At 43.0% G+C, this 20737-nt stretch overlaps 1 protein-coding gene across 2 annotated transcripts in view; it reads left to right on the forward strand.

Annotated features, from left to right (window-relative positions):
- GNAS (GNAS complex locus) overlaps positions 1–20737 on the forward strand; it is a 144005-nt gene that overhangs the window by 35084 nt on the left and 88184 nt on the right. The window contains exon 1 of one of the 2 annotated variants that reach the window (XM_051633054.1): positions 17959–19179. The exons of the other annotated variant lie outside the window; for it this stretch is intronic. Within the exon in view, the coding sequence (XP_051489014.1) occupies positions 19041–19179 (139 nt within the window). The 5' untranslated portion in view covers positions 17959–19040. Of the gene's footprint in view, positions 1–17958; positions 19180–20737 lie in introns of those variants that run through there. 2 annotated transcript variants of the gene reach the window in all.

The following is a 20737-nucleotide window of genomic DNA, read 5'->3' on the forward strand; positions in this document are numbered from 1 at the left end:
TGAGTTTGGATGAAGTTGCAGCAAAGGAATATAGCTTAAAATAAAGAGTAGAGGATGATGTCTGTCCCCTTGTAAATCTGTGATAACCAGCAAGCTACTGACCTCATAAGAAGTATTTTGGAAAGAGTTTGAACAGTGGAGAGGACTGGTGTCTTGATTTTAATAGATGATGATTGTTTGTCTAGGCAGAAAATTTAATTTGTTTCTACATCAAGCTGTATTTTTGGCTTATAAGACTTAATGGCTTTAAAAAACACATCTTTATATAAAACTTGAAGATGCAATAGAAATACTTTGAAATGCAGACAGCAACATATTACTTTTTAAAAAGTAACAGAAAAATGTAATAGCTGTGATACTATCAGTATGCTAGATATCACAGCACCTGAAACTTCTTGGGAGGTTTTCTTACAGCGCTGTAAGCTCAGACCCCGTGTGGATCAACTTTGGCACGTTTTTCAAGTCAGCAAGACTGCAAACAAGGATTTAGAGGCTGTAAAGTAGTAAACTTGCAAGGGAGAGACACTGGAGTTGAAGAAAGGGACTCTGATATTTAGTTTCTTTTTCTTGGCATTATTTAGACTCCAAAATGACAACATTTCTAGTTTTGTAGCACAAAGGAGGCCTCATGCTGTTCTGGATCTGCTGTACAGTTCTAGTACAGATCCTTCTGTATCCCAAACAATTTATCTAGTTCAATGATATTTTTATTTCACAGCTACAGTTTATAGACCCTAGTCTAATAGATGGTATTTTTGGAAGCCTCCCATTTATTTAACAGTAAAAACCAGGATGGAATATTAGCTTCCATTTCAATTTTCCTGAATTCTCTCCCATTAAATCAATAACAGTATTTTCTTAAACTAAACTTTATCTTGCTTTTAAGGAGAAAGACTGAAAAGGAAAAATTAAAATACAATTTAAATAAAATACTGAGGCATATAAAAGATATACAGCATTAATTTCAAATAAGTTTAAATAATCTGGGTGGGTTTTGTTGCAGCATTTGAATCATAATGAAATGTGATTTTTAATCACAGGAATGTAAGTGTTTTATGACATAAACTGAATGCTAGAAGTCAATGTGAGCAGGCTGTTGTAACTTTTAGTTAGTGCACATCAGTCTCACGTCTTAAATCTGAGCTGTTGGGAGAGACACCAGCAGGCTGGGGAGAGAGAATCAGATTAAAACTCTTTTTGACAAATTGGCTTCCAGAAAAAAACAATATGCTCCAGCCCAACTACCTGAAAGGAGCTTTATGGACACAGTCGCAGTAGCACTTTCATTTTTGTCACAGAGTTCTGAATAAATGAATTGGCCATCTGCAATTAATTCGCATTGTACAAATAGTTTGAAGACTGAGTCGTCTGTCTTCCGAACAGAACAATCTATTTTTAGCTTTTCAGGCAAGCCTGTTTTGTGTTCTTTGTAGAGTCAGCGACATTCTTTCAATTTTTCAGCTTAATTAACACAAAAGAAATTGTAATCTGAGAAGGCAGCAGAAACAAGAACCCCCTGAAAACCATGAATTTGCAAGAAAGCAGAAGATGGCAGCTTTGCAAAAGACAGCTGGCAAAAAGGAAGAAAGAAAGGAAGGAAGAAAGGAAGAAAGAGAGAGAGAGAGAGAGAGAGAAAGAAAGTTAAGAGCAGTTTGTGGGATTTTGGCTGGATACTATATAGGCTAAGCTTATACATACAGTTTGTTGATTTATAGTGAATGCTCACAGATCTTGCAACTAATTTTGGATTCTTTGTTCTGAAAATTATGAGGGCCACAGAAAGAGTATTTTCACAGGAGATAATAACTCCAACAGAAAGATACTTGTAAATAAAGCAGATTTCTGTAGAATTAAGTCCACACATCTGATCCAGGAGTGAACATTAGTTTGTGCTCCCTGGGTGGTTGAGGGAACACTGAATCCCCTCAGATGGACTGTGTGTGCTTGCAGTTGTGGGTAAATCCTTATTTCAAGCTCAGATATAATCGTGTATATATATAACTTTAATTAGAATCATGCCCTGGGAAATGCAAAAATATCCATGCATCACAAGTTGTATTCTGCACTATGTTAGAAGATTCGTAGTGATTGAGGAAAGGAAAGCACAGCTTCAGTGGGGTTCAAGGTAACCTGTTAGTCCTAGGTACAAAAAAAGGTTGTGAAAACCAAATAACCAACAATATCAACTGCAATCAGTGAACATTCAGAAAGAGGATTTTGAAATAATGTCAAGATTTCTATGCCTATTGGCAGGTGCTTTTTTGTTTAGTTATATTAAATATCCAGCATTAGAATTTCCTGTGTATTAATGTTAAACATCCATAACATATAAGCTTCCCAACTAAATATCTTCCCAAGTATCCATTTGTGGGTGCTTGTTTGAAACAGAAGGAGGAGCAGTCATAAACACTCAGCCTCTCCTTTTTGCATGCAGGCAGAGAGCTCAGAAGCCTCAAGTTCAGCTCCAAAAAGCACGCCAGGACATCGCAGCCCCGCTCAACTGCTGCCGCTGCAGCTCAGGCACTGCGGACGTGTATTCCTGTAACAACTGGGGCAGATAGAGCCCTGTGTTTCTGAGTCTCCTGCACCATATTTTAAAAAGAAAATGTAGATTCTGAGTCATATAGTGTAGAGTATTTAGAGGCATTTAGTTGCCTAAAAATACAGCAAAGTTCCTAATGGGATTCTTTTTCAAATATTGTGGTAGTTATGGCAAACCAATCTAGCTGGAAGCTCTTTCAGAGGTCTACCTGCATCTTTGGGTACAAAAGTGCCTTTTGAAATCTAGTCTCCAGGTGCTTTTGAAAACTATTCCCCAACAGATTTCACCAACCCAGCCATCCTGAGTATCAACTTTATCTGGTTCCTTCGCAATACTTGTGTATAGAGAAGCTGTATCGCACATTACAGAAAAAATGTGCAGAAAAAGCATTCATTTAACAAGCTGAATTTAGTTCCCAGAACTGTAAGTACCTTCAAGTGTATCAAATTCAAGGGGAAGCCATGACTGACTTCTGATTAAAACACGGTACTTCAGTTTGTTGCAGACATGGGCTCCTCCAGGATGTCACTGACTTCTCTACCTCTAAACAGTTTTGCACTAACTGAGCCTCACCTCTTAAAATAAGTGCTGGGGGAGATTTCTTTCACTGCTGAGGGCTTATAAGACTGTGTTCTCTTTTTTCCTTTTCTGTACAAACAGGCTTCATTTTCCATCTGTAAATTAAAAGTGCAACTGAGCAGTTAGGGGGGAGAAGGAGAAGCATCAATATTCTTGCGAAAAAACAGTAAGTTACAAAGCTGTAGCAAAGCCCCTGTCAAGGATTAAGAAGGTGTGTAACTGGTGTGTGCAAGGAATGGTGCTGAAAGTAAAAAGGAGTTACGAGCAGTGGTGAGACAGTTGGTTTTGTCACATAGAAACTCAGGAAATCCAAGTTCAGGAACCCATACCAGCTTACTTAAAAGCTATCTCCCTTGATTTAACTTCACCGTCTTCACAGCTGCCAGATGTGATATGCAGCTCTAAATACAGGTGGCATGAAAGCTGCTGATCAACACTGAAAGTGAGTGGTGGATATTATATACTACAGACCAACCCAATTTGCATGCTTTTGCATGCATTTGCACTGTGCATTTACTCCACACAATTCTAGAGGAGGCAGAGGAAAATCAATGTTAGTATAATCTTCTTCAGTATCTAAGAGCAGTCAGAAGAAAGTAACAGGCACAACTAATCAATGAGTTGGGATTTAATTATTATTTTAATTCATTTGCAGAACTTTTCCATTCTGGGCAATATGCAGGCATGCCTATTTTGTCCAAGGGCTAAATATACTACTAATATGTTAAGTGTTCACTGCTTTGATTTTTATAAAGATTTGTGGGTATTCATCTAAAAATTTCAGTGCCTTAAAAACAACAAGATAGATTTGTGTGATCTCCATGCTCTGAAAGTTAAAGTTTTGGATCTTTGTTTAAAGAAAAGTAGGTTTAATTCTTAAACTATAGTTAAATGCAAAACAAAACAGGAAGTATTTCCTAAAGTATGTTTGTTTTAAGCCTTGTAAGAAAGTCTATTTAAGGATTCTTCTGTAAGGATGTAAATTCTGAAATGTGTATTTAGTTTAACAGCTGTAAAATATGTGATGTAGTCAATCATACCTTTGGCTTTTATACTCCAGCAGGTTACTTGCCAACATAAACAGTGACTTAAAGGCTTATTTTTTAGACATTTCAGACAGAATCCAGTGTGAACCTTTCACTTATTCCATAATATCCTAAATATTATTAAAGTTTTTATGAAAGCAATAAACCAAAATTGCCTATTCTAAAGGCAGTACGAAGATGTCTTCCACTTGGTCCATTTTATTCTCACATGCTCATTTCTTAAAAGAAATAAAATATTTCCTTTTTTTTTTTTCTTTAAGTGCAAGGCATAAGCTGTTCATAATTTCTTTAAAAGGTTTGTGCCCAATATATTCTCTGTTGGGTTGTAAGTCAAGTCTGTAGACCACTGCATTGTTAAATAACAGTAAATATTCTTTGCTGCTGAATCACCCATGGGAAGGATAGACACAGTGCCCAGACTGTGGACATGGAGTGCTCCAGCAAGTCTAGGGACAAAGTACTCCATGTCCTTAAGAATTCAAAAGAATTGTTTAGGTAGTTGGCTGCCCACAACCCTTCTCCATGCTCTTAGACTTAGCTTGCTTACTGACTTACTCTTCACTGCCATGGTTGCTTCATGAGGGGTCCCTCATTTCACGCTGACCAGTCCCAGGAGAGCAAGCCAAAATGTCCGTGATTTCTGGAGTTCTGGATAAGTGCTATGCTAGTTGAAGATCTACATGCCTAGAACCTTCATGTTCTAAGTATGCATTTTTTATTAAGTCTAGCAGAGTAACTTTTCTCATCAATAGACCTTTCTTCCCAGCCGCAATTGCCGTTTCCTCGCCGTGTTGCTGCGTTGCTGCAGAGCCCGGCAGACAGTAGAGGGAGCGCAAGGCAACGGTCCCTTTCCCAGAGCCACGGGACAGCAGCACTAATTGCACGTAAAACAACTAACAGAAAGGGGAGAAACAAGTAGAAGGTGAAAGCCGTGTGGGTTAGCAATATACTGGAACTGGATGAAAGGGCTGAGGGGAACAGTTTAAATGCCTGAGTATTAGGGAATGAGGAGCTAAATATGGCATCTTAATACGGCACGTGGAAAGAGGCCAGATCAGTTAGTTCATAGATCTTAACCTGCTTCCAATATTTGGGTTTGAGCAGGATTAAAAACCAGGAGGGGAGGATTTTTCGGTTCTGGTTTCGACAGCAATAGAATCTCTGAGGAGCAATTTCAGTGCTGTGGCATCCAAACACAAATTCTCCTCTTGTGGCACCTTAGGATCCAAGCCACAACCCAGCACCATTTCTTCAGTTCGGCTGTACCAAACATTTGATAACTGTGCTCCATAAAATAGTTTGTATGCAGCTACAAAATGTATTCAGATGCTTCTGGCTCTCTGGAAATAATACGTATCACTTCACAACAGATGTTCCTATCAAGAATAGTGTACAAATTTAGCTTCCAACCCTGGGTTAAAAAATGTAGCATCTCCATGTTTTCTTTATGCAGTACCAGAGCTAGGACAAGTTGCTGAAATATAAAGTTTCTTAGGAATCAGCTGCAGTAATGACTTTGTTATAACTGAGAATGTAAAATGAGAGTGACATTTATACAACAGACTTTCCAGTATAAAAGCCAAAGTCTGTTGGCTTATAACACTCAGAAAGCTTTACCATGAAAAGTTATAATAATCAGGGGTTAGATGTTACATTTTGAGATTCATGTCAGATCCATGAATCTGCTGCTTTTTCATCACTTTTGTCCAAGTGAAATGACTTGAGCTGAATTTAACTTTTTACTATTTAAGAAGATTATATGGTTCATAGAAAAATAATTCAAACTGTTTAGTTTTTAAAGCTTATTTAATAAGAAAACTTCAAAGAGTTTCATTTTAGAGTAGGATTCAGTAAATGTAGGTAAGGTAGTTAAATATTCCCTCACTGAAATGTAGGTTGAAAAATAGACTTTCATGGCACCTATACAAGTATTTCTACAGATCCTTATCTGTAAGAACAGCAACATACTTCTTTTTTTAATTAAAGATCATTATAATTGCTAATGTGTGATTGTTTGGGGGCACATGTGAGTCAAACTGTGGTTTTGAGAAGACAATTTTTGTGAACACCTTTACCTTCACCGCATCCTTCACCTTGTGTTGTAATGTCTGTGCAGAATTAAAATACAGGCCCGTGTTGTAGATGCCCTGTGTCCCTGCCAAAGAGAGGAGCACCTCCAGCAGGACAAATGAGAAGGCTGGGAATCATTCAGAATAACTGAGGAACAAAATTTGGTAAGACAGTGACTATTTTGCAGAGAAGCCGATGAGCAGTTTGGTAATGAAATAAATCAAGGAGCCTTTGAAACCAAAACAAAGGGGCCAAAAAGGGGTTCAAATATTTAGGGAAGAGACGCTCTCTCACGAAGAAGCAAAAGTTTCTAGAGACAGCAGAGGCAGACTAATTGCTGTTAGAAATTCAAGCCTGTTTGTTTTTTTCCATGTATTTGTTCCTTGCTTATGTGTTTTTATTAGCTTATTTATTTTTATTTTTTTTGTGGGGGTGGAGTCTTTTCTTAAGACTTAGGTCTATATGATTAAGAGGTTCCATTACTAAGCTTTAATTGCTTTCTTCCATAGTCCTTTAAGGATAGTACTGGAAAACCAGAGTTTCTCACAGCCAATATACCCTAGGGTAGAGCACGAAAAGAACTGTCTCCAGAAAATTGTTCTGTAAGTGTTGATTTGTCCAGATAGTGGCTCACACCATGGGTTGCTCTTCAGCTTGGGTCTTCAAAGCCAGTCAGTAGTGATTCATTCATGATGTGTATCTGTCTAGACATGAGAACTTGATGCACTAAAAAGGTTTCTTACTCAGGTATTAAGAGACTGTAACAATTACATAATTGTTACTAGGGCAGGAGGTCTCAAGTCATGGTAGATCATGCCTTCACGATCTTCACACAGATCAGTTTGGAATGTTTGGTTCCAACCAGGGGATCTTTGTGCTTCTATCAGCTCTCACCTGAATTGTTTGCTCCTGCTTACAGGTTTCACATTGGTGCTTCCATGAAGAGACCGTCTTTAGAACAACCTTTGGGGCCAAGAGATCCTGCTACCCATTTTCTTAGCCAGTGAAAGCACTGGTTCAGCAGTTTATGTGCTTGATTTCATAATAGATTCTCAGTTTCAGGCTCTCTAGTAATGGGAATTCCTTTATTCATCCTTAGGCAAGGAATTTCTTAGCCTTTTTAGCTAAACTCTTAAACAATAATAAGCATATACAGATCACTGAAAAATAGCAGCCTTGCAAGTCTTTGCAGTTTGATCTTGTCACTCATCTGTCTTATATTGGGTAACTGTCCCTATGGCCATCATCTCTTCATGCCTTCCCTCTGATTAGCCTGTTCGGTGTGGGCTGATGCAATTCCTTTCATAGAGAGTCTGAAGTTCATTCTTTCTATCCCCTTTTTCCCTCTCAGCCAGCTTTTAGGGTGGAGAAGAACTAATTACTCTTATTTCTAGGCTGAAATCTGGGAGAGGGTTTGTGCTGATAGATTGTGGTGGCTCTGTTTTATGGCCCTCATTTTTCTGCTGGGTATGGATTCTCTCCAGCAACATGGATGCCTTAATCCACTATGGAGGGTACGATGCCAAAAAAATGTAAGCAAACCCTGTAGCTGAGATGATATTCACAAAATAAAACAGGGTAATAATTTTGATGGAGAACTATTGTTAGTATGTCACAATTGCCTCGGTCCCTTTTGCCTGCCAGAACTGTGAATTTGCAAACTCCCTCACTAGTTTCCTCACTCAAGGAAAGTAAGACCAGGAAGCTTAAACTCCATTTTTCTTTCAAATTAATATTAATGACAAATGTAAGAGGTACTTGCTCAGCTCTGTAATAATACATGTCCATTCATGAAGTGGTCCAGCCAGAACAGGGGATTAGGAATACAGAATTTAAGACTGAATTTGAAAAGGCAGCACAGGAACTTCAGGCCTCAAAATATCCTCTGAAAGTTTGGCTTTATTTCACACTCTCGGCCAGGATTCTCCTTAAAGCACCACAATATTCATAATAAAGAAATGAATTCCATCCACCCCTTCCTGTATGCCTCAACACACAGCTCTGTGCATGCTCAGCATATGGGTAGTTTTGATAAAGAGGCATTATCGAGTCTGAAATCATTTTAAACAAAACAAATAATGTGGCTGCCCAGCACTTCCTCTGGAAGTAGTTCCATGGACAAATCTTCCTTAACTCTCACATGTATAGAGTTAGTATATATATCCCTCAGTAACACCAATTCATAGAAAGACTTTTTCAGGATAACTGTACGGCTGTGTATTTTATATATAGGGTGTGAAATGCAGCTGTGCAGGAGGGCCCTGCCTTCAGCCTGGGATTGCCAGTGCCAGGAGAGACTCGGCGTTTTCCAAGCTCCCCATAGCACAGGGCAGAGGGGGAACAGTGTCCCCATGCTGTCACCCCAGGGCTGCTGGCTGAGGGCAGGGCAGGTTACCTGGCCTTTTGGGCTGGCAAAGGAGCTGCAGCTTGAAGGTGACAGCAGGGTAAAAGCCGTTGGATCTCTTGCCCTTTGCAGCATCCCTGGATTCTTGGCCATTCGGAGGGGAAGATGGCTTTCCATCAAAGCCCTTCCACTGGCATCGCTGTGATCCTGCTCAGCAAAGGGGAGGAGGTTCTCCCCACGCAGCGTTGCTGCTGTCGTGCACACGGGGCTTGCAGGGGGCTCAGGGACCGGGGCTGACACCCGAGGAGCGGGCAGCAGCCTCCAGGGCTGGGTGAGGTCCCAGGGGTGGGGTGAGCTCCTCGCCTCTGAGGAGCGGGGGCTCAGCCGCGCCGCTTGCTCTGTTGACACAGCATAGACTAAGCTGCGAGAAGCCGATTGCTTCAGAAACGAATAGGTCACTCTTAGAGAGCATGCACAGAGCAGTGGAAAAACAAATTTGTTAGTGTAACACCAGAGAGCATAAAGCAAACCTGGAAGTGACCGGCAAAAGAACACAGCACCGGGTTTCTGCTCTGTTTGGTGCTTTATGGAGTACAAAGAAAGATTGAGAAGTGTGCAGTCATTTTTATTTTTTTTTTCTATTTTCAAAATAAAAAGTATCTTTGTCTGGTACTTTGAATGTAGCAAGCATGCTGATTCTTCTAGCTTTCCCTGGTTTTGCTGGAGGGCCTGTGGGAGAAGAACTCAAAAGAATACTAGCAGCTTTTCAGCATTTTCATTTTAAGAAAAACTGTGTTAAGATTTTGAACAGAGCCTATTTTTTCATCTCATGTTGCTAAGAATGTCTCAGTTAAAGAGGTGTTAAGAAAAAGAAGACAGGCTTAAAAAAATTGCTTCCTTTTTGAATAATTATTTTATTATTAAACATGTAGAAGAAGGGCTTAAAGGTCACCAGTGAGATCTGGGCTCCTTAGTTCTCGATACTGTGCAGACATGTCGGAAGTAAACAGCTTACAACCTATATGAGAGAGGCAGATAAAAGATAGCTGGAAAAAGAGGCACAAAAAGGGGAAGTGGCTCATCCAAGGTCATGCATGGATCGCTGGCTGTGCTGGGTTGAACCATCAGATTTTCTGAATCCTGTTCCCCTGTTTGATCTCCATACTTATCTCTTCTCCATGGACACTTTGTGGGTGCTCAAACAGGCCCCAGCATTCTGTTGGGCTGGGTCTGTAGGAGGGAATAATCCTTTTCCTTTGCTGGTTTTATTGTGGCAGAGGCAAAATCCCAGTGTTGGACTACAGGTTCTGACCCAGCCCAGGGCTGGAGCTGAATCCAGATCCCGACTCCTGCCTGGTTTCCACAGCCTGGCAATGAATGCCTTTCCTGGCTTTGTCTGAGGTAGAGCAACAAGGGAAACCCTTCATTACACACCTAAGGACTTGGAGATAATAGATTGTTTTATATACATTTCTAAAACTAAGGCACCAAAAAATCCTCTCCAGAACTGCCTATTTGGAACACTGGGAAAGGGTCTAAATGCTGCAACTGCCTTAGGGGTCTGTGGGGCACTCTAATTTTACATCAAGGCACTTAAGAAGTAGTGATGCTATTAGTTTGCCAGACAGCCAGATTCTTCCCAGAAAAATAGGGTACAAAAGACCCCTATTCTGTAATTGTGTCTGTATGTAATTTTAGGATCTAGGCTTAACTTCTTTCCATCTAATGAAGAAGATGGGAGAAAATATCCTTTCTGAAAGGAAACGCTTTCAGGCCTTTAGTGGTACAGAGAGAGGAGCAAAATCACAGTTCTCTTTTCCTTACAGATCGTCTCTAATAATGGCTCCTGGTATTGAGACTATTGTGGTTTGCTAGCACTTAAAATGTAAAGCTATTTTAAGCATGAAAGCCTGAACATCATTCTATTAAAAAAAAAAAAAAAAAAGTTAAAGAAGGAGAGGAATGTTTACAGCACATTAAAACCTGTGTGACAACTTAGCAAGAACTATTTTAACAATCCTCTTACTCCCCTTCCTGTTATGCACCATGAAATGAGAATGCAGTGTCAGTAATAAATAATATAAATGCAGAGGAATAGCTCACCATGCAGGCTGGGTCAGGCTGAGCCTAAACTATGCTCAGCCCCAGCTCCCACCCTGCTCTGGTGGCAACCATGGCTGTCCTGGTCTGCCTGGTAGCCTGGGAGCGAAAGCCAGGAGCATCTCCTCCTCTGCTCACTCCCTCAGCTGAAGAAAAGCTTGGGGGTTTCATGCTGCTTTGCAGGAGCTATAACTATAACCTCGTGTTCAGAAAACACAGCCTCTACTACTACTGCCCCCATGGGTTTGGTGACCCAAATGTAATAAGGATTAAAGCAGAATAATTCTTTATAAAAAAGTTGCAGATGGGGGTGGGTCTGCAGCGAATGTTGACAAATATTGAAACTAAATCTGAGAAAAGACTTGTTACAAGTTTGTTGTGTTTTGTTGTTTTTTTAACCGGCATTCCATGTGTGTTGTGCAGAGGGCTGGGATGTGCTGCTACTGCTGTTACGTGCCAGGGGAGGTTTTCAATAAAGTGCAGGGCAGAATGCAGGAGTCATGGGAAAGAATAGCAGGGAAAAAAACCTGCACGAAAATAAGAAAAGCTACTAGGTGAAAAGCTCTGACTCGCTGTGTTGTTTCCATAATTTCACGAGTTCTTAAAGTCTCTTTTAATGTTTCTGAGGAAAAGTGAAAGGAGGGAGGCAATGGCTGGTTGTTTTTTTTTTTCTTCCCTTTGGTTTAAAGGAAGATCTTGGTTAATTCTATTAGTAGACTTTGGGCTTATTTTTATTTAAAAACAAAACAAAAATCTGTCTCAAGTCTAGAATTTCTGTATGGAAAAATTATTCTTCTTTGCCAGAGATGAAAGTATCTCCTTTCAATTCTGTTTGTTTTGGAGTATCTGTACTAAAGTGTTTGGTGTTTGTTCTTTATTGAATACATAAGTGGTGTGCTAATTTATTCCTGACAATCCTTCCATTGCATTTGGATAGGTTCACTCTTTCCCAAATGACAGACAAACTTGTCATTTTAATAGATGACCCTGCTTTGCCCTCCCCAAGTTTGATTGATAATGGCTTAATTTTCTACCTTGTTTACCTTTTAATGCTTTTTAAAGTGATTTTTGTTCTGGCCTCCACAAAGGAAACAGCTGAAAACAACCCACATTAGATTCTTGCTCAAATTCAAATCTGTTTGCTTTGTTTTTCCTTTTTAGATTATTGTTTGGCTTCAATTTGTTTGTTTCTCCTTTAAACAGTCTTGAGATTACTCAAGGGTTCCTTGTTCAGCAGGTCAAAGGGTAACTTGGAGACTTTGAAACCGTCTCCCTTTTTATCACCAAGTTTTGTTCTTCCAAGAGTCCAAAGGATTTTGCAGGACGATAGCTTGTGGAGGATGCCTCCATCTAAGGGAGAGCATGAGCAGCAAGACCTGAGTCATTGCACGGGGCCACAGGAGTTTTTTTAGTGCTCAAAGCAAACAAAAAATACTCACTTTTCTAAGTCTAAAACATAGCCTTGATTAATCCTTATATAGAATTAACTAAAAGACTAAGTTTATTTGGGATTAAATACATTGAGATTGATACATTTGTTACTCAGCCACCAGATGCTTGGATGGTGGCCCAGGATGAAGGCTGACAGTTCTGTGTTTCTAAAGCTAAAAATTTTAACAGACTCAAACCAGAGAGGTATCAATACACAAAAATATACAGTGTGTACTATTAAAAAGTGTCCTTTAACAGAAAGAGTCAATCTATCAAGCAAAATCACTGCTTTTATAAGCAGGAAGTCTGTTCATGCTGCTCAGCCATGGCTCTGTGAATTTGTACGACAGAAGAACGAAGTAATGTAGGCTCCTTAAAAAAATTTCACAGCTATTTCCTATTTCTGCATAAGATTTTAATCTTCAAAGATGCTATGCACAAGGGAAACTGCTTCTGCTCCTTTCTAATATAAATTCTCTCACTGTTTATGTTTTTCCAGTACTTGAAATCCCTTGAAAACCTTAGCAAGAAAAGAAAAAAAAAACAAAACACCTCTAAAATCTTAATTTCTTCCAAAGGTATACAAAGATAATACATCTCAAATTAATCACAGCGTGGAGAAGAATGCATAGATTTTTATTTTCTTTTAAAAACAATGTGTAGACATAATCCTAAACTAGCATATATTCAGCTGTGGGGGAATTACAGGGTTGCAGATTCTCAGTGAATATCTTCCCCTGGAGTCTTCTTGACATGATTAGCAGCTCTGACCCAACCTCTTAGGAGTGGAACAGTCTCACAGGTATGAGGACTAGGGAGAGGAGATAACTGAGATGTATGACTGATGCATTTTCAGATTTGTAGTGAAGTGATCCATATTTCATTGTACGCTGATCTGCACCTTGACAGCTTTAAATCAGAGAGTATTTTTGTTATTTGGTTCGTACTGGTATCACAGCGAGGAACGTTACAAAGTTTACAGTATTCAAGTGGAAAGAGTCTAAAGTAAATCAGAGATAAAGGTGTGCTATAAGAACCACTGTTTCATGTGTTCCTCAGATTAACTGCGCTCTGTATCCTTCCATGAAAAACACTTGCTGAAAATAGGCTATCTCCTATAAACAGAAACAAAGGAAACTGTACAGTTGGATCACCAGTATTGTTTTTGCTTTTCGAGCTACAAATTTTGTCTTCTATGCTGTGTCTTCTCAGCTGTGGTAGGAACTAAAATGCAGGCTGTTCCAGTGGCAAGAAAGGCTGACGACCTCCTCAAGAGCTGCAGTGCCATTTCAGTCAGGTTGCTAAGGGATGCTCAAGTGTGATGTCATCTGCATCTTCCCTTCTGAATGAGCACATTGGTTTGGTCACAGTTCCACCCCCACAGTTCACAGCCAAAAGTTTATGAGGTCTTGTTCACTTTGGACAGTTCTGTAGGGAACTGTGCAACTGTCCCCCATCTGAAAACTAATTAACCGTTCCTTTTTTTCGGTAGGCTCGGGCAAAGTGCTCAGCACCTTCAACTTCTTAACAAGTGTGAATTGTTTACAATAGAAAAGTGTGTTCATTACCTGGAGGGTTTGGAAGGCATCTGTGGTGTGACATGGACATCCTGATCTGGGTCTCACAGTCACATGTAAAAACAATGAGTAAAAAAACAACTTGAGTCAATTCAAAGCCTAATTGTGATCAACTGAGGGTAAAACTGATGCATTGTGAGCAGAAAGTTTTGTGCAGTTAGAAAAAGAATTAAACAACATAAAGTATGTGTCTCAGAGGCATCTTTTCAACAGGCTCAAAATGTACTCTGTTAAGAAAATAGTAATTCCAAGAGCAACCCTTGTACCTACATTTCCCAGCCAATGTTTGTGAATTTTTCAACAGTATTTCCTTGTCTCTTACCTATACAAGTGTGACTATCCTCATGCACAATAAGGGAGACTACCACAAGGAAAATGCATTAAAGTATATGAATTGGTCCGACAACTGTAAGGTAAATGTATTCCAATAGGAAAAATACAGTCTTTTTTCTTGAGGTTCTTTTGACTGATTATACCAATGTAAATCTTAAAAGGACCGAAGTTTAAGTGTTACAGGGTGGAGGAAGGCTAAGGAACATGTTCTTTTCAACAAGTTCTCTCTCACTTGTTCTATTATTTATAGTCTATTTCTACTTTATATCTTTCTAATCATTTGTAAATCAAGCTAATATAGTTGTTCTTGCTGGGAAGAGTGAAGTCTGCGTAGATTATGCACTTCAATAGGATTACTCAACCAATTAGAGTACATGTTTATTTACAGGATCGGGCCATTGTCCCTTCAGTATCAGGCACCAAACAGTAGTTTTGGGGGCAAAAGCTGTAGAGGGAGAATGGAATAGAGAATTGCAATGAAATTCCTCTTTCCAAAAAAAGTGAAGAAAATGAAGAGATCTTACGATTTTCATTAGAATGTAATAAAAGTTGGGCCAATTTAAAAAAACATTAAATATAGTTATCAAGGAGAATTAAATGGGTTATAGATATATGAAACTTTACAGCACATTCCCCCCACAAATATTCCACTAAAATGTTACTAATTTTGAATTCTTTTGCTGCCTCTCCTTGTGAGATGTTTTCTGGTTTGAAAAGTGAAACAGCAGAGTGTTGTTTCACACTACCGACCCTCCGATTCTTTTGTGAAATCTTTAAACTAAGATGCTTGTTGGTGTCTCAGTCTTTGCATTTACTTTAGACTGAAAAAACAAATTGCAACAGAATCTGAGGCTGTTGTCTGTTATATTCAGACACAGAGGGAATATCACTTAATTTTAATTTCACCTGTAAGTGTGCAGTGCTCACAATATTCTGTATGTGAACTCTTTATCTCCCAATAATTTAACTAGTATAGGATTGAGTCAATAGAGCTAAGTCTTTCTAATCTCTCTTACAGCCACTTCCACAGTCATGCCATCTTACTTTTTATTTTGGCAAATATTTCTGCCTAACATGCAGTAGTGCCTTTTAACACCCTCTTTAGAATAATTTTAACCTTCAAATAGATTTTTCTCACTGCTTCACTGTGGTCATGTGTATAGTTATTTTATCTTTGCACTTATTTGTTTCTAAGACTGCAGGTTCTTTAGAATTGGTCTTTAATTTTATGGTGAATTAAGGCTCAGATTTTGCCTGTGCTTACCCTTCTGATGGCAGTAGTCTTGTGAAACTGAAGTTCACAGTTTTTTACAAGATGGAAACTAATGCAACTGGTTCCAGTAAGAAACACTGTTTACTCTAAAGACACATCTGTAGCTTTCTGTTATTTAAAATAAAAATAATGAGAACAGCTAATGTGTTGGTGTGCTTGCTCTTCAACTGATGCTTTCCTAATCAGGACAGCATCAGAAAAAAAAAACATGGCAGTTTGGTGGGTTTTCGAAGCAGGGTTGGTGACATGTTCCGTGTCTTCTTGTGTTTCAGGAAGACTAAAAAAGTCTGTTGTTGCTTTTAGGTTTAACAATTTGACAGCTGTCTTTTTGTTTTCCATAGCTTTTGACATTTTCACACTTTGATAACACTTGTACTACAAGGAGCTATCTCTTAATTCTGTTGTAACTGGGAGTTTTGTTAATGAGCTGAGCGTGTTTTCCCTTTTCAACTACCTCATGTTTTGTTCAATATAAAAAGAGAGGCAAAGGGTGTATATAGCAGGAGGGCAGCAATGCCTGTGCTTTAGTGCAGTGGCTGATGGCTTTTGGAATTTAACCTTGCTCAGCTCATCCTGGTTTGCATTTGGGACAGGGCTGGGTGTGCTGCTGGACCACGGCATTTACACAGCAACGACTCCCATCTCAGCAGATGCTTTGGCATATCTGCTTCTCCCCTCTCCCTGTGCTAATGCTGCTCACCGTTCATCAATATTCTAGGCTTTTGTATATCTCCAGCAATCATTTTTATCTTACTTGTGTATTCCTTTGTGAACTGTTTGGATCCTGAGATAGGCTCCCTTCCCCCATGGCTGCGACCTGGAGGGAAGCAGAGCCTGGAGCCTGGAGGCTTGGGCAGATTTTCCCTGCTGGGTGAAGTGGCAAATACTGGCATTTCTGCATTCTCTTCATACCTGAAACCATAAAAATGCTATGAGGTTTTATAATTTTCAGTCTGAATTCTGCTTACCTTTTAAATACCACAGTTAAATATATTTGAATAATGTATATTATGTGGAAACAATACAAGTATATAAAAGACATAGGGAATTATTATAATCTTTGCTTCAGATGAATCTGGGCATTGCTGAGCCAAGTCTGTCTAAGCACTTTTAAACCTGCCTTGGCCTAAAACAACACCTGGGAAGCCAGTAGGTGTTTCTCCACTGACTCCAGAGCTCTTAGGCTCTGTGTACCCCAAAGTTGTGACATTTAAAACCAGACAGAAAATAGCAATAAACCTCAAATGAGATTTGGGGGTGATGTTCCCTGTTTGTCCCAAGGTCCACCCCTCACAAGAAAGGCAACTAAATAGATGTATCTGATTACACTAACTGTGACCTTCTAGTTGTTTGCTCTGCTCACATAATTATTTTACTGTAGGTCGTTCTAAATATAGTAACTGTATGACATAAGGTGTGTTCATGGGAGTAGTGTTATAGATAACTGAATTTTGCAAATGAGGGTAATTCATATATAGTAAAGGACCTTTCACTAATCTCAGGCAGGAAGAGAAAAACTACCTGTGTGTTTTAGGGAACTGGGTTTTACAAAGAACAAAGCACTAATCTTTTTTTTCCAGACATAACTGATAAACTTGTGCATTAAAACTGCTCTGTCATTTATTTAATGAGGCTTCAAAAATATTTTAGTAAAAAAAAATAGAGATGGCAAAACCATTTGTAGAAGCAATTGTATGCATTAAGTTGTACTCCCATAGTCCACTCAGCATGACTTGGTGGGTTGTTTCCTGCTGTCCCAGCCCTGTCATAGAATCATAGAATGGTGAAGGTTGGAAGGGACCATAAAGATCATCAGGTTCCAACCTTCCTGCTATGAGCAGGGACACTTTCCACTAAACCAGGCAGCACAAGCCTCATGCAGCCTGGCCTTGAACACCTCCAGGGAGGGGGCATCCACAAGGTGGATATTTGAAGTTCATCAGTTGAGAAAATTTATAAATACCTACACTGAGAAGTATTTAGTACAGTAACTTCTGCCGTAACTATTTTTCAACTGTAGTATAAAGTGCCACGAGGCACAGCTCCAGTAAAACTTACCCTGGATTCTGGGAATTTAATCCCCAACTCCTGCAAATGTTTTCTCAGCAGTTTTCATCCCAAAAAGCCCTTCCTAAAGGCCTCTCTACAACTCCTCAAAAGGAGATTGCAGCGAGGTGAGTGTTGGTCTCTTCTCCTGAGTAACAAGCAGTAGAACAAGAGGGAATGGCCTCAGGTTGTGCTAGGGGAGGTTGAGATTGGATATTAGGAAAAATTTCTTCACTGAAAGGGTTGTCAGGCCCTGGAACAGGCTGTCAAAGGAAGTGGTCGAGTCGCTTTCCCTGGGGGTATTTAAAAGACGTGTAGATGTGGTGCTGAGGGACACGGTTTAGCGGTGGCCTTGGCAGGGCTGAGTTGGACTAGCAGCGGTTCTACTCGATGGTCTTAAAAGTCGTCTCCAACCAAATCCAGGATTCAGTGATGCAGTGACACTACAGACCGGCGTGCCCGGTACAACGGCCGCGGTCCCCGCTCGGCGGGGCCGGTTCGAAGCGGGCGCCGGCGGCGGCGCGGGCTGACGCGGTGTCATGTGAGCGGCCGCGCTCCCAGCGTTCAGCGAGGGCCTGCTCGCCCCACCCGCCGCGCTGCCGCTGCTGCAGCTCCGCGGGGAGGGAGGAAAAAATAAAAGAAGGTGGGGGGGGAACCAAAACATGCGGCAGAGAGCTGGAGAAACCCTCCTGTGAGGGACAGGTTTTGCTCAGGGGGAGAAACCAACCGGGCTGCTTTTCTTTTTTTTTTTTTTCTCCTTTTTTTTGTGTGTGTGTGTGCTTTTTTTTCCCCTTTTTTTCTTTTTTCTTTTTTTTTCTTGCCCCCCCCCCCCCCCCCCCCCGGTCGCTGGAGAAGCCAAGAAGAGGATTCAGCCGCCTGGAAACCTAACGTGAAAAAGCAGCAGCAAGGAGAGGAAAAAAAAAAACAACACACACACACACACAAAAATCAAGCCGGGGGGGCCTTGGATTGGACCCCCCTGTCCCGTGAGGGAGCAAGGACCCGCGGCGGCCGGAGGGCGAGAAGCTGCGGTGGCCGGCGAGGAAAGGGGACCCGAGCTCCGCCGAAAGCCGGGGCTGGCGTGACCCCCTGGGCGCTGCAGCCCGTCGGCGCGGGGGAAGAGGCGAAGAAGAGACGTTTACCGATCCTCCCCGCCGAGGATTTTAGGGAGGTTTCCGCGCCTGGAGCCCGTGCCTTTGGATCTAAGGAGGATTATTTTTTTTATTTTTTTTTTGGGGGGGTGGCACTGAAGCTGGATTTGTTCCTGTGCGTGCAGCGCGGGGGGGGGCATTTCTGTTCCCTCTAGAGGAGCCGGCGGCCCGGCCGGGGGCGCGGAGTTCCCCGCGGATCGCTCCGCATCGGGCCCTGCCGCCACCCCCCCCCGGGAAAGGTGCGCTGAGGGGATCGGCGTGGGGCTGAGCGGGGGGGCGGGGGAGGAGAAGCAGCTGCAGCTGCCGGGGAGGAGGCCCGGCGAAGCAGCAGCAAAGTCATCGCCATCGGCCCCCCCTTGGCTGGCTCCGGGCTCGGCTCTCTCCATGTCTCTGGCTCTGGGCAGCGGCCGCCACAGCAGCGAGTAGGGGGGGAGGAGGAGGAGGAGGAGGAAGAAGGGAGCCCGGGAGAGTGCCTCCCTCCCTCCCCCCGGCAGCCCCGGCCGCCTCCCGTCCCCTCGCCCCGCGTCCCCTGCCTCCCCCTCCCCAAGATGGGCTGTTTAGGGAACAGCAAGACGGAGGATCAGCGCAACGAGGAGAAGGCGCAGCGGGAGGCCAACAAGAAGATCGAAAAGCAGCTGCAGAAGGACAAGCAGGTCTATAGGGCCACGCACCGGCTCCTCCTGCTGGGTAAGGGGGCCGCGGGCAGCGCGGGGCCGGGGGCCGGCGGCCGGCCCCTTCACGCAGGGGGTAGGGCGGCGGGTTAGCGCACCGGCCCGCGGCTGGGGCACGGGGAGGCCCGAGGGCGAGGTGCGGCCCGGGGGAAGCGGAGCCGTTGAGCCCACCCGTTCCGCGGGGCCGGGAGGCGAGCGGCGAGCCGGCTCTCGCTGTGGCCGCGGGGCTCTCCTGGCTCCCAGAGAGGTGAGCCTGGCAGCGCTGAGGGAACCGGTGCGGTCCGGAGGAGCCTACCGAGCTCTTCGGCCTGGGGCGGCAGGGAGGTGTCGGGCACCACCCGGGGCGCCTCGCGAGGGGTCCGGGGACAGGCCCCGCAGGTACGGGGCTGCGGCGTGGGGCAGCGCCCCGGGGCAGGGGGGCAGGCAGGCCGGGGCGGGGAGCGGGCCTCGGGGCCGAGCGTGAGGAGATGGCCAGGGATGCCGGGGCAGCCGCCGGCGAGGGGCGCGGGAGCGTCGGGCCCGAGGGGGAACCTGGGAGATAAACAGGGCAGGGCGCTGACAGGGGCCGCGGGCCTGGCCCGGGCGTGCGGAGCAGCTGCCGCGCGGAAGGCCGGTTACCGCGGCCTGGCAGCAGCCGGGGGAGGCGGCCGGGGCTCGGCCGGCCCGGGGCGCTCCCCTCGCCGGGGGCTGAGGCAGGGGTTCCGAGGAACGTGCAGCCAGGCCGGGGGAGAGGAGGAAGAGGAAGGGAGGAAGTCGGGGAATCGTTTGGGGGAAACGGAGGGAGGATGTCGGTGTCGGAGGGAAGCGCGGCGACCGGCGCTGGGGACGAGGGAGCTCGGTGCCTGTGGCGGGGGCAGCAGCGCCAGGGCCGGGCTGGGAGCGGGCGGCCCGGCGGGTCTTGGGCACGTCCCCAGTTCCCCGGTAGGCTCGATAGGATTAACTTCTGTCCCACCATTAATTAAGGTGTCGCGCGTTTGGACGGAGGGGGAACATTTGCAGCTTGGTTTCAGGTATTATTTCAGCGGTTAATTTCGGTTACCTGCATGTGTCATGTTTTTCAGGACACACGTTTAGAAATGCAGGTTATGGCTTCAAGGAAGGGAAAGGTCCAAAAATCGTTACCGGAGAGAACAAGAACATGTTTGTCAAACTCATTATTTCCGAGTATTTAAAAGTAGTGTTTTAAAATAAGATGCAGTTATGAGATCTCGGCTGTTCTGGTCACGCTGAGGGACTGCTTGTGCACATCATGCAGGTTTTTTAGCGTGGAGCAGAGGGGCTAGGCCTCGGTGAGCTGACTCAGTTCTGCTGTGAAACAACCGTAATTGGAAAAAAAAATACTGTGAATTTGGAAGCGTACTCTTAGCAGTAAAATCTTTCAAATACTAGTTTGAAGAATGAGTCTTAACATAAATGGAGAGTGGCTGGGACTACAGCAGCACCTGCAGCCCTGAAAAGTCTGTCAGGGCTCCAGCAGAAATCTTTTAACAGGATAATTTGGACTTCAGCTCTTGGGTAGTGTCTTGGACTTCCAGATTTCAGGCTGAACATTACATAGATGCATCAAAGCCACT

Source organism: Apus apus, chromosome 15 (genome assembly GCF_020740795.1).
Source record: "Apus apus isolate bApuApu2 chromosome 15, bApuApu2.pri.cur, whole genome shotgun sequence".
Classification (NCBI taxonomy): domain Eukaryota; kingdom Metazoa; phylum Chordata; class Aves; order Apodiformes; family Apodidae; genus Apus; species Apus apus.